General features: G+C 41.6%; 1 protein-coding gene across 2 annotated transcripts in view; it reads right to left on the reverse strand.

The window, feature by feature from the left end:
- The window catches only part of ATP9B (ATPase phospholipid transporting 9B (putative)), a 534,623-nt gene that overhangs the window by 78,424 nt on the left and 440,975 nt on the right, over positions 1–15,224 (reverse strand). For both annotated transcript variants that reach the window (XM_077492334.1, XM_077492333.1), the window contains exon 17: positions 5,656–5,748. In XM_077492334.1, the coding sequence (XP_077348460.1) occupies positions 5,656–5,748 (93 nt within the window). The remainder of the gene's footprint in view (positions 1–5,655; positions 5,749–15,224) is intronic.

Consider the following 15,224-nt stretch of genomic DNA (forward strand, 5'->3'; position numbering starts at 1 on the left):
AGGCTGCAAACGACTGACAAGGCTGCAATGGAAGGCTGCAAATGACTGACAAGGCTGCAATGCAAGGCTGCAAACGACTGACAAGGCTGCAAATGACTGACAGGGCTGCAATGCAAGGCTGCAAACGACTGACAAGGCTGCAATGCAAGGCTGCAAATGACTGACAGGGCTGCAATGCAAGGCTGCAAATGACTGACAAGGCTGCAATGGAAGGCTGCAAATGACTGACAAGGCTGCAATGGAAGGCTGCCATGCAAGGCTGCAAATGACTGACAAGGCTGCAATGCAAGGCTGCAAATGACACTGACAAGGCTGCATTGATGGGCATTTAAACATAAAAGTTTTTTTTCTTTTAAATTCCCTCCTAAACTTGGGGTGAGAGTTATACGCCGATAAATACGGTAATTTCATTTATTGTATAATTTTTTTTATAAATGGGGGCTTTATGATAGCGACCAGTCCTGCCATTACTTCATTTTTAAATTTCTCTTTCATTCGGTTTTTCCATTATTCACTTTTTCAAACATTTATTTTGAATGGAATTATTCGCTTCCTTTTTTAAACAAATGTATGGTGTTGTCACCATTCTTTAACTTCCTATTGATGACGCAGTGTACACATCAGCCCCTCTATTTTTTTCAGAGTGAGGCTTGAACCACAAATGGTCTAGTGGGGGCGATATAGGTGGAGTAAGCTCTGACATCCGTATAGCGCACTTCGCATGTCAGCTGATTTGTACACTCTATTGAGTGATCAGAGCGAGGCTTGAACAGCATTAGCCTGCCCCGTTAGCATTCTATGGGATATTCAACTCAGCCCAGATCGAGACTTGGAACGCACGCTCCAACGCCATTCTGCCAAACAGGAAGTGCCATGTTAACATGTCTGAAGCACAGATTGCAATCGCAGGTGGGCATTTACATGATTGGAGGTCTTATATTCTATATAAACGCAGTGGCTATGGCAAACTCATACCCCAGATGATGTCTCCTTAGATGAAACGTGTCGGGATGAGCCCTGTGAATGTCATTGCTTTGGTTATACTGTACATTATAAGCGCTTTATACACCTACTAAATGTGAGTGTTTCCTATTATATTAAATGTATTACATTTTTTACTGGTTCACACTATGTAGAGAATCTTCATTTTTGGCTGTACTGTTTGACTGCATGAGAGGACCTAGCACATCATGCTGGCTATTTCTAAGGATTGCTGTGTTGATCCCTGGACAGGTGGACTATCTTCTTTACTCTGATCCTGATTACAGGCGTTGAGGTTCCATGCATTGGTGTTTTACACCGCAAGCCTTGTTGACTCATTGAGCATAAGTCCATTTGAGTCCTCTTATTCCAGTAAGCCTTCACACAACCAGTGGTGGTTCTATTGCTGTTTTTTCACTCAATATTGACACGTGGAAATATTTTTTTTGTTCTAGAAGTCATCCTCTCTTCACTATCTGGTTTGGACTGTTTTCATGTTGTATTAACTTCTGTATGTTAATATATGGACTTATTGTACATTGGATGTCCTGTGATATTCACGTCACTATTTTATATATTTACATTTATTATTGGTTGTAGTCATTTATATTTCACAAATTGACTTTTCACATCACTCTACTGTACAGTGTTGTAGCCATTTACATTACACACATTGATTTGTCACATATGAATGTGTAGAAGTACAAAATTCTTATTTATTAATATTTTTTTCATATAATGAATGTGTAGAAGTACATACAGTGGGGACGGGAAGTATTCAGACCCCCTTAAATTTTTCACTCTTTGTTATATTGCAGCCATTTGCTAAAATTATTTAAGTTCATTTTTTTCCTCAATGTACACACAGCACCCCATATTGACAGAAAAACACAGAATTGTTGACATTTTTGCAGATTTATTAAAAAAGAAAAACTGAAATATCACATGGTCCTAAGTATTCAGACCCTTTGCTCAGTATTTAGTAGAAGTACCCTTTTGATCTAATACAGCCATGAGTCTTTTTGGGAAAGATGCAACAAGTTTTTCACACCTGGATTTGGGGATCCTCTGCCATTTCTCCTTGAAGATCCTCTCCAGTTCTGTCAGGTAGGATGGTAAACTGGGATGGACAGCCATTTTTAGGTCTCTCCAGAGATGCTCAATTGGGTTCAAGTCAGGGCTCTGGCTGGGCCATTCAAGAACAGTCATGGAGTAGTTGTGAAGCCACTCCTTCATTATTTTAACTGTGTGCTTTGGGTCATTGTCTTGTTGGAAGGTAAACCTTTCGCCCCAGTCTGAGGTCCTGAGCACTCTAGAGGTTTTCATCCAGGATATCCCTGTACATGGCCACAGTCATATTTCCCTCTATTGCAACCAGTCGTCCTGTCCCTGCAGCTGAAAAACACCCCCACAGCATGATGCTGCCACCACCATGCTTCACTGTTGGGACTGTATTGGACAGGTGATGAGCAGTGCCTGGTTTACTCCACACATACCGCTTAGAATTAAGGCCAACAAGTTCTATCTTGGTCTCATCAGACCAGAGAATCTTATTTCTCACCATCTTGGAGTCCTTCAAGTGTTTTTTTTTTTTTTTTTTTTTTAGCAAACTCCATGCGGGCTTTCATGTGTCTTGCACTGAGGAGAGGCTTCAGTCGGGCCACTCTGCCATAAGGCCCCAACGGGTGGAGGGCTACAGTGATGGTGATCTTTGGGTTCTTTTTTACCTCTCTCACTAAGGCTCTTCTCCCCCGATAGCTCAGTTTGGCTGGGTGGCCAGCTCTAGGAAAGGTTCTGGTCATCCCAAACGTCTTCCATTTAAGGATTATGGAGGTCAGTGTGCTCTTAGGACCCAGCAGAATTTTTTTCGTAACCTTGGCCAGATCTGTGCCTTGCCACAATTCTGTCTCTGAGCTCTTCAGGCAGTTCCTTTGACTTCATGATTCTCATTTGCTCTGACATGCACTGTGAGCTGTAAGGTCTTATATAGACAGGTGCGTGGCTTTCCTAATCAAGTTCAATCAGTATAATCAAACACAGCTGGGCTCAAATGAAGGTGTAGAAGGTGTCTCAAGGATGATCAGAAGAAATGGACAGCACCTGAGTTAAATATATAAAAGTGTCACAGTAAAGGGTCTGAATACTTATGACTATGTGATATTTCAGTTTTTCTTTTTTAATAAATCTGCAAAAATGTCAACAAGTCTGTGTTTTCCTGGCAATATGGGGTGCTGTGCAAAAAAATGAACTTAAATGATTTTAGCAAATGACTGCAATGTAACAAAGAGTGAAAAATTTAAGGGGGTCTGAATACTTTCCGTCCCCACTGTAATTCCAAAGTCACTCACATTCTACTTCATTGTTTTTACATATTCACTTTTGAGCGCTGCACATAATTTTTATATATGCACTTATGGCCCCCATAGAGCCCTGATCTCAACATCATTAAGCCTGTCCGTGATTACACGAAGAGACAGAAACATTTGAGGAAGCATACATCCACAGAGCATCTGTAGTTAGTTCTCCAAGATGTTTGACACAACCTACCCGCCAAGTTACTTCAAAAACTGTGTGCAAGTGTACCTAGAAGATTTGAAGAATTCATGCTGTTTTAAAGGCAAATGGTGGTAACACCAAATATTGATTTGATTTAGATCTTTCTTCTGTTCATTTACTTTCTATTTTGTTAATGGATAAAAATAAACTATTAACACTTCTATTTCTGAAAGCATCCTTAATTTACTGATTTTTTTTTTTCACCCCTGCCTAACACTTTTGCATAGTACTGTATGTGTATATACCGAAGGATGTAAATACTGTACAGGCTTGGCAGTTGGGTTTAATTTGGTGCATTATATTTTGCCAACCACACTATCACTATTTTATATTTATCTAACGATTTGCTAATGAGCAACTTATCTAACTCATGAGCAAAACATAATATTTAGTAGTTTGTTTTATAAATTATTTTTGAACAGAAGAGTTATTCTTTAGTTACACTTTGGTAAACTACAAGTCGGCCAATCTTAAAAAGGATTTTGCGATTATTCAAAATAAAAAGAGAGTGCCTTAGGCTCTAGTAATACCTTTTTAACAAGAAATTTAATTTCTAAAGCATGCATGCAGTGCCCACTGAAAAATAAAATCCAGTGGTACTACAAGGCCAGAAAATACAATAATTCTAAGTAGTAACCATTCTGATTTGTTGAAATTAGTTTGCTGATCACTGTGAACAGCAGCAGGTTGTAGGGAACTGTGAAAGGTGGGGACTAAAACATTGAGGAAGCCACGGCAGAATGTGTTTTATTTAAGACAAATAAAACACATTTCTGGTGTAATGCTCTTACAGTTTATGCAGAATGTATCCAACATGGCATATTATATCCAGCTGAAACCAACTATTAATGATGTAACTATATCATCTATTGTCTATTAGCTAAATACATAAGTGTAATAAATGTCACTGGTGAAAGCAGTATATTGATTTGACCTAATATTGTTTAATAAATTAAGCCAAGTTTTTTTGCCTACAATTAATTATGTATCATTATCGCTAAAAGTAATTTTTATGACATTTTGCTCAGTCTTCAGGGAGTTTAATTTAATCATGCCTCTGATTAAGTGAAACTGGCCTGCAGCATATATTGATTTATATTGCCAATACCATCATCAACATATGCATGGTGATCACTCTATTATTATATTGTCAGGACGGAGGGTTCGTTTAAGATGATTACAGAAAAACAAAGCCTGTAAACAAGCTGTGAACAAAACACACTGGGAACTGAGGACAAACCTTACAATGACATATATCCACTAAGCACACAGTATATAGAGAAATTATACACAGGTTTTTAGAGGTATAACTAAAAATGTTTTTTTGTTTTTTTTGCCATTGGTAAATGATACCAGAATAGGTAGGGACCACGTGGGAGAAATTCAATATACTCAAAATGATCTTTTAAACTGTGAGAGGAAACCAGAACATCCACCAGAGCTGTGCTTCCCTTCTCATGTGCAAGAGACAATAGGTTATGTAATTTGTGGTATGCAAATAGAACACCAGTATGCTTAAAAATAACAGCAGCCTATCAAATTATATTGTATATGTAGAGTTTATGTAAATATCCATATGCTATTAGATGTTGGGGTTTAATGGGTAAAACAAGTTGTTGTCTGAAAGTATGTGCAGGCACCTCATGAAACCACATTAAAAAGATTTACAGTACTATTATTATCTAGTCCCCACATAAAAGTGTGCTCCCAGTTCCATATTTACATAAAAAGGGTGAAGCTAGCATGTTGAGCCCATCATAATTCCCTAGTGTCTGTACAACATAGGCCATCAGTCACTGTGACTACACAATCTAAAGCCTCTACCACACCCATAAACATACTAAGGGCAATTTGAGAACAAGTAAAATATCAGAAACTAGCATAACTATTGCACATGAAAAATTACAGCTGGTGATTAACTTTGTTTCTTCTATTTTCCCTTTGTGACTGTAATGCATTTAATCTCTGTTTCCCTAAGTCGTAAATTAGACTTTCTAGACTTCTGAACTGTGGACACTGTAGAGGGTGGTGTCTGCCATCATGCCCCTGCTCCCTCTATTTAAAGCACTGCTTGTAAGTATAGCGTTACGATTATAAAAATCCAATTGCAAGTCTTACCTCCTCCTCCAGCCAATCATTATACTGAACAATGCCAGCCATGGCAGCATCAGCACCTTTCATATAGAATGTGATTTCTCCAGAAGACTCTTCCTGAAAAAATACAACACAATAGTGTAGTTACAAATAATCTATCAATGTACAGATAGTTATATTTGTATTTCTGATCATAATGCAATTTTTTATTGAATAGTTTTTATTGTTATTTATACATAAAGATTAAATTGTTTGTGGATGCAGCCGATAAATGCAGGATGAGCATTCATGGTAAGTAAGATTATGTGTGTAGGTATATCGTAGATACAGGTATCAAGTAACATGTAACATGTACTTAGGCACGTTAGTTTTTAGGATATCAAGTTTTAGGCAGAGTCATGTTATCTGAACAATGGATAACAGATCAGCACCGACTATATTGTAAGTGAAACAATCTCAAACAGTGATATGTGAACAGAAATGAAAATGAACAGTAAATGAACAGTAAACAGTAAATTGTCTTCATTTAGACTGGAGACGTTCTGGATCCTAAGGTGGATACCTAGAGGCCCACAGTCCCCATATGTGTTCAAATGCACAGAAGGAACTTATGTGTAGAATCAAAGATTTTTCATACAAATAATATTGTTGGGTAACATTTGCAATTTCTGATGGGTTAAGAGCTAGGTCTTGTTTCCAATGCCTAGTGAGAATTAGCTTGGCAGAGAATAAAATATTAGCTACTATTCCCCTGAAGTGTGGTGGAAATTGGTCAATATCTATGTTAAGTAGGGCTAGAGCTGGGTTCACAGGGGTACCAAGATAAGTTATGCTCTTCTCGGCCCAGGAATACTGCAACTTTTCCTTCAATCTGGATAATTTATGGTTGGGAATGTCCAAATTCAAAAAATTTAGTGTGATTGACCTTGTAATATGATAACTGACTAAATTCTGTCAAAATATCATGGGCTTTAGGGTGAGAAATATGTGGATTTGTTAGCATCAGAATCAGTGTTACCAACCCCCTAAAGTAAAATTTACTGGCAGGAACACAAAATTTACAAACGCCACCAATTTTATGCTGATGAAATCATGACATTTACTGACAGAGCAAGATTTTTTTACTGGCACTGCAAAAAAGTACCTACAATGCCTGATTTCAGTGCTAAATGGTGCAAATATCAGTATGCAAACTATAAACTTGTAGCTAGTGCTATTAGCAATGTGTTTACGTTAAACAAAAGTCAAAAAAAATGTCTTCATTTACATGGTACAGGAGGGGGTCAGAGGCTGTGTGGACAGAATACAGGGGTCAGAGACTCTGCAGACAGAGTACAGGGGTCAGAGGCTGTGGGGACAGGGTACACAAGTCAGAGGCTGTGCGGACAGGGTACAGGGATCAGAGGCTGTGCAGACAGGGTACAGGGATCAGAGGCTGTGCAGACAGGGTACAGGGATCAGAGGCTGTGCAGACAGGGTACAGGGATCAGAGGCTGTGCAGACAGGGTACAGGGATCAGAGGTTGTGCAGACAGGGTACAGGGATCAGAGGCTGTGCAGACAGGGTACAGGGATCAGAGGCTGTGCAGACAGAGTACAGAGGCCAGAGGCTGTGCAGAGTACAGGGGTCAGAGGCTGTGCAGAGTACAGGGGTCAGAGGCTGTGCAGAGTACAGGGGTCAGAGGCTGTGCAGAGTACAGGGGTCAGAGGCTGTGCAGAGTACAGGGGTCAGAGGCTGTGCGGACATGGTACAGGGGTCAGAGGCTGTGTGGACAGAGTACAGGAGAGGGTCTTTCTCTGTGGATGGCTCTGCTCCTGCTCAGTCGCTCTGTCCTCCCTCCTCCATACTTGGCTCAGTATATCAAAATACACATCTGAGGTGACTTCTGACTGACCTGGATGGATGGAATTTGAAGCAGCTTTCCTTTTCTAGTCCTTATGGATGCTCTGAGCACCAGGAAGCTCCTCTGCATTGTGACATCAAGATCCTTGGTGTTATTTTGCTGCCAAGTAGCAGGACAGTGACTCTGCAGCATGCCGACTCAGCGGTGGGCACAGCACACTGAGATTCCAGCTGCAGATTCTATGTGCCCACTGACACATGTCATGTCTAGGTGATAGGTACCCCCCACCACCTGGCACTGCACAGGTTACAGGCACTGAGTAAGTGTCATTTGCAGGGGGGGGGGGGGGGGTGATATCAGCAGGCACAGGCATCATCGACCTCCCCGAACCCCTGCTGTGGTGAGGCACCACCGAGAACGAGCAACAGCTATTCTGGTGGCGATATTACATTACTGCGCATGCGCCCGCCTGTGGTGCCTGGCAGGCTTTGAAACAATGCATGGCACAGTAGCGCTGTCGGCCTGCAGCCATCTTTTTTATGGGCACCGCTGCCCGTAACGGATATTTACAGGCACCCCGAAAATAGGGTGAAATTAGCACCACTGACCAGAATGATGTCATCTGCAAATAGGTTAATAATGTGGGGTTTATCTCAAAATATGAACCCTCTTACTTATGGATCTGAGCAGATGCTCTCTTCTAAAGGTTCTATTACTAAATTAAATATTGTGGGAGATGAGGGACATCCTTGCCTTGTGTGGTTTGATATGAGAAAGGGCTTTCATAATATGTTTTCTGTGTACACCTAGGCCAAAAGTGAGGAGTATAGTGCAAATACTGCTGATAGAATGGGGCCTTGAATACCCAGCTTCTGCAGGACTTGCAACATATAGTTCCAATGTACTCGATCAAACGCCTTCTCAGCATCAATAGAAAGTAGCAGAGAAGGCGTCCATCGTCTCTTTGCGACATGAACAATGTTTATTACTCATCTGGTAGCGTCTGATGTTTGTCTGCCAGAAACAAATCCCATCTGGTCTGGTTGTATTAGTCTGGGCAACACCTCTTTTAGTCTTTGCGCCATGAGTTTGGGATAGCTTTTAACAGCTACATTAAGTAGAGATATGGGCCTAAAGTTGGCAGGGCAATCAGGGTTCTTCCCTGGCTTTGGTAGGGTGACTATGTTTGCCTGCAGCATCTCAGGAGGAAAAGCTGAGCGAGTTGCTGCAGTGGAAAACAGTTTGAAGATAGGGGACTAGTTTACAGCTAAATGTCTGGTTGTACTCTCCCGGGAAACCATCTGGTCCTGGTGATTTTCCACTCGGTGTGGACTTGATAGTTTTAAGTATTTCAGGTCTTGAGCAGGACGGTTTAGATCCTCAAGTTCTGTAGGGTTTACTAAAGGAAGGTTTTGTTTATCTAGAAAAGTGGAAATTGAGACACCTGTGGGTTATAGAGTAATTCATTATAGTCCACAAATGCATCTGCAATTTGCTTGGGGTTGGACACTTTTTGTTTGGTGTGTGGGTGGTGTAAAAATGTATTTTAGCTTTAATTCTCTTTGCTTTGAGTCTGGCTGCAAGAAATTGTCCTGCTCCGTTATGGGAGGTGTATTATTTTATTTTGAGTTGTCTGTGCATACAGTCATGATTCCCTTGAAGCAGGGAGCGGAGGTCCATATGTAACTTGGCTAACTGAGATACTTTAGAAGGGTCTGATTTGTCTTTATTTTATTGTTCTAGTTCATTAAGTTCAGTCGTTATCCCTTGCAAATTGTCGGTATGGAGCCCTTTAGCGTGTGCACCCAGCTGTAGCAAAACCCCTCTAACATGTTCTTTGTGGGCATTCCATGATGTGAATATACCTACATCAGGATTATCATTCAAGGTAAAATACTCCTCTAGGTGTTGGATGGCCTTTTCTTTAGTGGTAGGATCATTGAGCAGTTTCAGGTTATAGTGCCACAGTGAGGTTGGACACAAGGGGGCTCCCTCCGTAATCGTCATAGAGACTGCAGCATGGTCGGACCACGTGATGCCAGCTATATCAGAGTGGGAAACCTGTTCAAGCAACTATTTGTCTGCCAGAAAGAGATCAATTATAAAATATGAATTGAATCCGGGGGCGTAGTGCGAGTAATCTCTTTCCTACGCATGTAGGCATCTCTATACGTCAGACATCTCCTCTTTTAGTAAGAGGTTGGCTAGGGAGAATAAATTAGGCTTCCTATTTGAGGTAGTGTCTAATTTATGATCAGATTTAAATCACCTCCTACAATCAGGTTACTTTGTTTATGCTCGGCTATACATTTGAAACGTTTACGAAAAAAGGAGTGATGCCTTGTGTTAGGAGCGTACACCCCTACTATTGTGTATAAACGTTCATTAAAATTACACACCAGTAAAACATATCTACCTTCTTTGTCTATAATTGAAGAGTTTAGTTTAAAGGATACCAAGTTCTTGAGAGCTATCAGAACTCCTCTTTTTTGGAGGAGAATTCAGCAGAGAAAATATATGGGAAGTCTCTGTGCTGGCACTTTTGAGCTTCTGAAGTTTTGAAGTGAGTCTCTTGCACAATTACTACTGTATGTCCGCTTTGGATTTTCTGGCTTCCTTCCATAGTAAGAAGCACTTACCTGGGTGGTTGAGGCCTCTGGCATTGATGGACTGTAATTTAAGAGCCATGGGTTTGGAGGTAAAGGTAGATCTGGTTTAGATCCTTCTGTGCTTGGATGGAGATGCTCAAACTGCAGTTTAAGACACACTCCTGTGCGGATGGAGTTTTGGGTGCCTCATGAAAAAACGATATGTGTGAAAGTCTGAAGAAGGGCAACATAGTGCCTAGTGCCTTTTAAGAAAATGTTGAACAGGAGATCGTAGCTAGTGTGCCTACGACATGCTAATCCTGGTGAGGATAAAGAAAGTTCTAAAGAACTCAAGGCAGCCGAACTGCATATCAGTTAGGGGAAAGAAATAGGTAAATGTTTGCTCACAGACGAATCAGAAATAGAGAGCGCGCTCCTCGTGAGTATACGGCTTTTTGGTCTTGATTCCATCAAGTATGACTGCCCAGCGTGGATCTTTTCTTGCTGCTGCGTTTGTGTGCATTTGTTCTAGTCCCATGATGGTCTACTAAGTGGATGAGTTTGTGGGTGATCAGGTGGGTCAACTGGGACAATTTTCCACTCCACTTTCAGAAGTTGTAGCCCCTCTGGGAGAGAGTTAATAAGGCAAGTTGAGCCGGCATGCAAAATTTTCAGTGTGGCAGCATACTTCCACTGGTATCCTATTTCCTGGTTCCTCAGGGCTTTTGTGACGAATAGCAGATTTTTACATCTTTGTAAGGTGTGTGCGGAGAGATCAGGGAGCACTTGTGCTGACATTGCGCTTTCAAGGAGTTGAGACTTCTTACAGAATGCCGTAAGGACTGCTTCTTTCACTTGGAAGTAGTGCATCCTTAGGAGAACATCCCTTGGAACTTCATCTGGAAGAATTGATGGCTTGGGGATTCTATGAATCTTGTCAATAGTTAAGTCTGTAGTTGACAGTGCTTGCACTGCTACATGGAAAAGATCTCTAGCATAGAGAGGAAGTTGCGAAGGTTGCACAGACTCAGGCACACCTATGATTTTAAAGTTGTTATGCCTGGAGTGGTCCTCCAGGTCGGCCACTTTAGTTTTAAGCCAGGTGATTTCATCGGAATGGGCTGTATGTGCGTCAACCATATTACTGTACGATTTTGTAATATAGTGTCTTCTAGATGACCTACTCTCTCCCCCAAATCATGGACTTCTTCTGCATATTGAAACATGCTGACATATCAGCCTGCAATTAGGAGCGTAGGGATAAAAGCATCTTCTTCATTATTATATCTGACATGGGTTGCCCTAAGAGATAGGCTAAGGAGCAGTGCTACTTGGTGCTGTAGTGGGGTCACATACCTCCATGCATGGACCATCAGTTTCAACAGAATCTCGCCTGTGACCAGAGCGAAGAAACCAGAGATCTTCTGGAGTTTTGGGTTTTCTCTCCTCCGCCGTGACATTGTCAGTGGATTGAGGAGACCATAGGTAGCTTTGCTGGCTCAGGCAGTACAATATGCTCATGGATAGGCTGTAGGACTCAGAGCTCAGAACGGAGCTAATGTATCACACAGTCATCTCGGACAGCGGTTGCAACACCATTTGCAATTTTGTATTTCTGACCATAATGCCATGCTATGCGGTGCAGATGGACAGAAAAAATATGAAAGGCCAAAAGCAAATGAATGACACTATTCCTATATTTTCTTCAATAAATGTATGTACATGATTGTGTTTGCTCCTGTTTGAAAGTGACTGCCTTAAAGATGAACTGCAGTCTGCTCACATAAAGACATCTTTGCCATTCTGAAGCTTCCCTCCAACCACTTACTGCATTATATTTATATATACCGTGATTCTGTACTTGCCAAATATGCTGCAGAAATCTCCCTCCACTGAGTCTGGCTGCAATCATTTTAACTGTGGGCAGCTGAAACTGTTGCCTGTTCACTTCCTGGATTTACACAGACACACAAAGCACACCTCCAGCTCTGCAGCTCTCATTGGTCCTCTTATGGCTCACCCCCCCCCCCCCCCCTCCCTTCTTGTCAAACTCCCACGAGAGTGAGTGAGAGAACTGTGCATGGTGTCAATAGCCTAGATTTTTAAGGTATTTACTGGCAGAAAAAAAAATGTTAATAGAACTAGTTCCCCCACAAACGGGGTTTTTAGGCAGCAAGAGACAGTAATAGAAGCCAATAGAAGTAGTATAAAAGGTATTTTAATATTAATTGGTAAAAACAAACATGAGCTTCACCTGAACACTTGAATAACAGACAAAATCATGTATATAAAGTACATATAATGTCACATGGAAGTAAAATGACAGACACAGCTATGTTACACTGTATGGGTAGATAACAGTGAGAGCATAAAACTAACGCGTTTCAACCCCAAAGGGGGTCTTCTTCAGAGATGGTGGTCTGTTAAAAGAAAAACAAGATTACACTGAATAAATGGATCCGGTGTTATACATGTTAGGGATACCCAATATTAATTTAAAATGGTTTACCCAATAATGTACTTCCAAGTAGGTAAGGTGGATTATAGTGCTTCGGATAAGATTCCCCCATAGGGCAATGTCTCAATTTCCTTCATCTTTTCTTTCTCTGTTTGAGTGCACACTCACACCGTCTTTCGCCAGTCCACTTCTCATCACCTTTTCATTTCCCCCTTTCCCCTTTTCCCCATCCCCCTTCTCTTGTGTGTCATGGCTCACACAGCAGCACACATTCACACACTCACTCATCTTTGGCTATTTTTTCCTTCTTTCCCCTTTCTCCTAGGCTCCTTGGACTCCCAGGCATACCCCCCCCCCCCCCTCTTTTTTCCTTCTCTGTCCTGGCCTTAAAAAGCATGCTATATGGATGTTTGGACAATTGGGGGTGTACGTGTGTATATATATATATATATATGTACACATGTATACAACCTTTGGCATACATAATGAGGATATGATATCATTAGCCTCATATCATGTATGCACTCCATGTTTCCAATATTAAATAAATTCTCGCTTTTAATTAATTTTTGCCTGTTGTTGGGATCTCGCTGCAGGTGTCACTCGCCATATCTTCGGTGTACCCTTACTCGCACCTACCCCCCCCCCCCCGGAGTTTCCTCTTCTGGGGGGCAAGGTAACAGTGTGACCTCCCGCGAGTCACGCCAGTGGGTTTGTGACGCTGCCTCCTCTTCCCTCTGGCACCTTGGCAACATATACGGACCAGGTACTACTCAAGATGCGTAAAGGAAATTGAGACATTGCCCTATGGGGGAATCTTATCCGAAGCACTATAATCCACCTTACCTACTTGGAAGTACATTATTGGGTAAACCATTTTAAATTAATATTGGGTATCCCTAACATGTATAACACCGGATCCATTTATTCAGTGTAATCTTGTTTTTCTTTTAACAGACCACCATCTCTGAAGAAGACCCCCTTTGGGGTTGAAACGCGTTAGTTTTATGCTCTCACTGTTATCTACCCATACAGTGTAACATAGCTGTGTCTGTCACTTTACTTCCATGTGACATTATATGTACTTTATATACATGATTTTGTCTGTTATTCAAGTGTTCAGGTGAAGCTCATGTTTGTTTTTACCAATTAATATTAAAATACCTTTTATACTACTTCTATTGGCTTCTATTACTGTCTCTTGCTGCCTAAAAACCCCGTTTGTGGGGGAACTAGTTCTATTTGTATTTACTTGGGGTGAGCAGCACCCTCCTAGCTCTTTACAGCACTGTGTTCTCCTTTGATTGACGAAAAAAAAAATGTTTTACTATCCAAAGATAAAAAAAACAAGGGCAGAAGATTTAATAGATAGCAATATGAAAAAAAAGACTGAAGTTCCGCTTTAAGCATGCACCCAATGTAAACTAGATTTGTGACACAGGAAGATACTTCTGGTTTACATCCTGACCACTGCTCCCAGCACTAATTCTATGCATTAGAAAGCCTTCTGTGTGCAGCAGCCCCCCTAATATTTACCTGAGCCCCATCTCTAGCTAGCGATGTTGTATGATTGTCTCGGCTGCCCCGGACTTCCCTCCATATTGGCTGAGACAGCAGCGTGGCGCCATTGGCTCATGCTGCTGTCAATCAAAGTCAGTCAGCCAATGAGGAGAGAGAGGAGATGAGGCCAGGCTGCAGATCCATGTCTGAATGGACATAGAGAGCTGTGACTTGGCTCTGGTGCCCCCATAGCAAGCTGCTTGCTGTGGGGGCACTCGTTAGGAGGGAGGGGCCAGGAGCACTGAAGAGGGACCAGAGAAGAGGAGGATCCAGGTTGCTCTGTGCAAAACCACTGCACAGAGGAGGGAAGTATAACATGTTTGTTATTTTTTAACTAAAAAAAAGAGACTTTACAATTACTTTAAAATGGGGAGGGGGGACTCAAAGGCGATTTTAATGGAGATAAAGTTAGTGTTTTCTATAGAAGCTATAAGCTTCTGATGCTGCAATGGTATATAACTTCAGGTTTTCAGGAAGAACAGCAGCACAGATGGTCCAACAAGGACACACACACTCCCCTCCTTCTCTACTGAGAAAAGTTATTTCATTGATTACACGGTTTGTAACATGATCTGTGAATGGGGATGAGAATCCTGCAACTCATCAGACTCACTCCTATTCAAGGTCATGTTATAAGCAGTGTGATGAATGAAAGTACTTTTCTCAATGGAGAAGGAAGGAGGGGGTGTGTTCCCTTTGGACCATCTGAATTGCTATTCTGCCTGAAAACCAGAAGCTCTTAACCACAGCAGTGCAAAGGGAACAAACAAGCCTTATTAAAATAAGTCCTAGACTTCTGTTGTGGTTCAATCCCCTTCTTGGCCAGTGGAAGGAGGGTACTCTTTCCTTCCTTGATGCTCCTGATGATGTCATCCAAGGTAGCAGAGAAGAGATGGTCTCCCTAGAAGGGCAGATCCGTCAAGACCTTTTTAGAAATCTGATCAATAGACCAGCATTTGAGACAAAGCACCCGTTGAAGCACCACCGCCAAGATGTAGAGCTTGGAAAGGAGCGGAGGAGCATCCAAGGACACAAACGTAATTGGAGCCCTGGAAGAACTAATCTGCCACATCCACTTACACTAAATTCACATGTCCGGGGGATAAACTTTGCTGCCGAGCCTTGGCTGATTCAGTAAGTGTCT

The sequence above is a fragment of the Lithobates pipiens genome, unplaced genomic scaffold, assembly GCF_037356315.1.
Source record: "Lithobates pipiens isolate NorthernLeopardFrog02 unplaced genomic scaffold, aLitPip1_a1.2 Scaffold_19, whole genome shotgun sequence".
NCBI classification, from domain to species: Eukaryota; Metazoa; Chordata; class Amphibia; order Anura; family Ranidae; genus Lithobates; species Lithobates pipiens.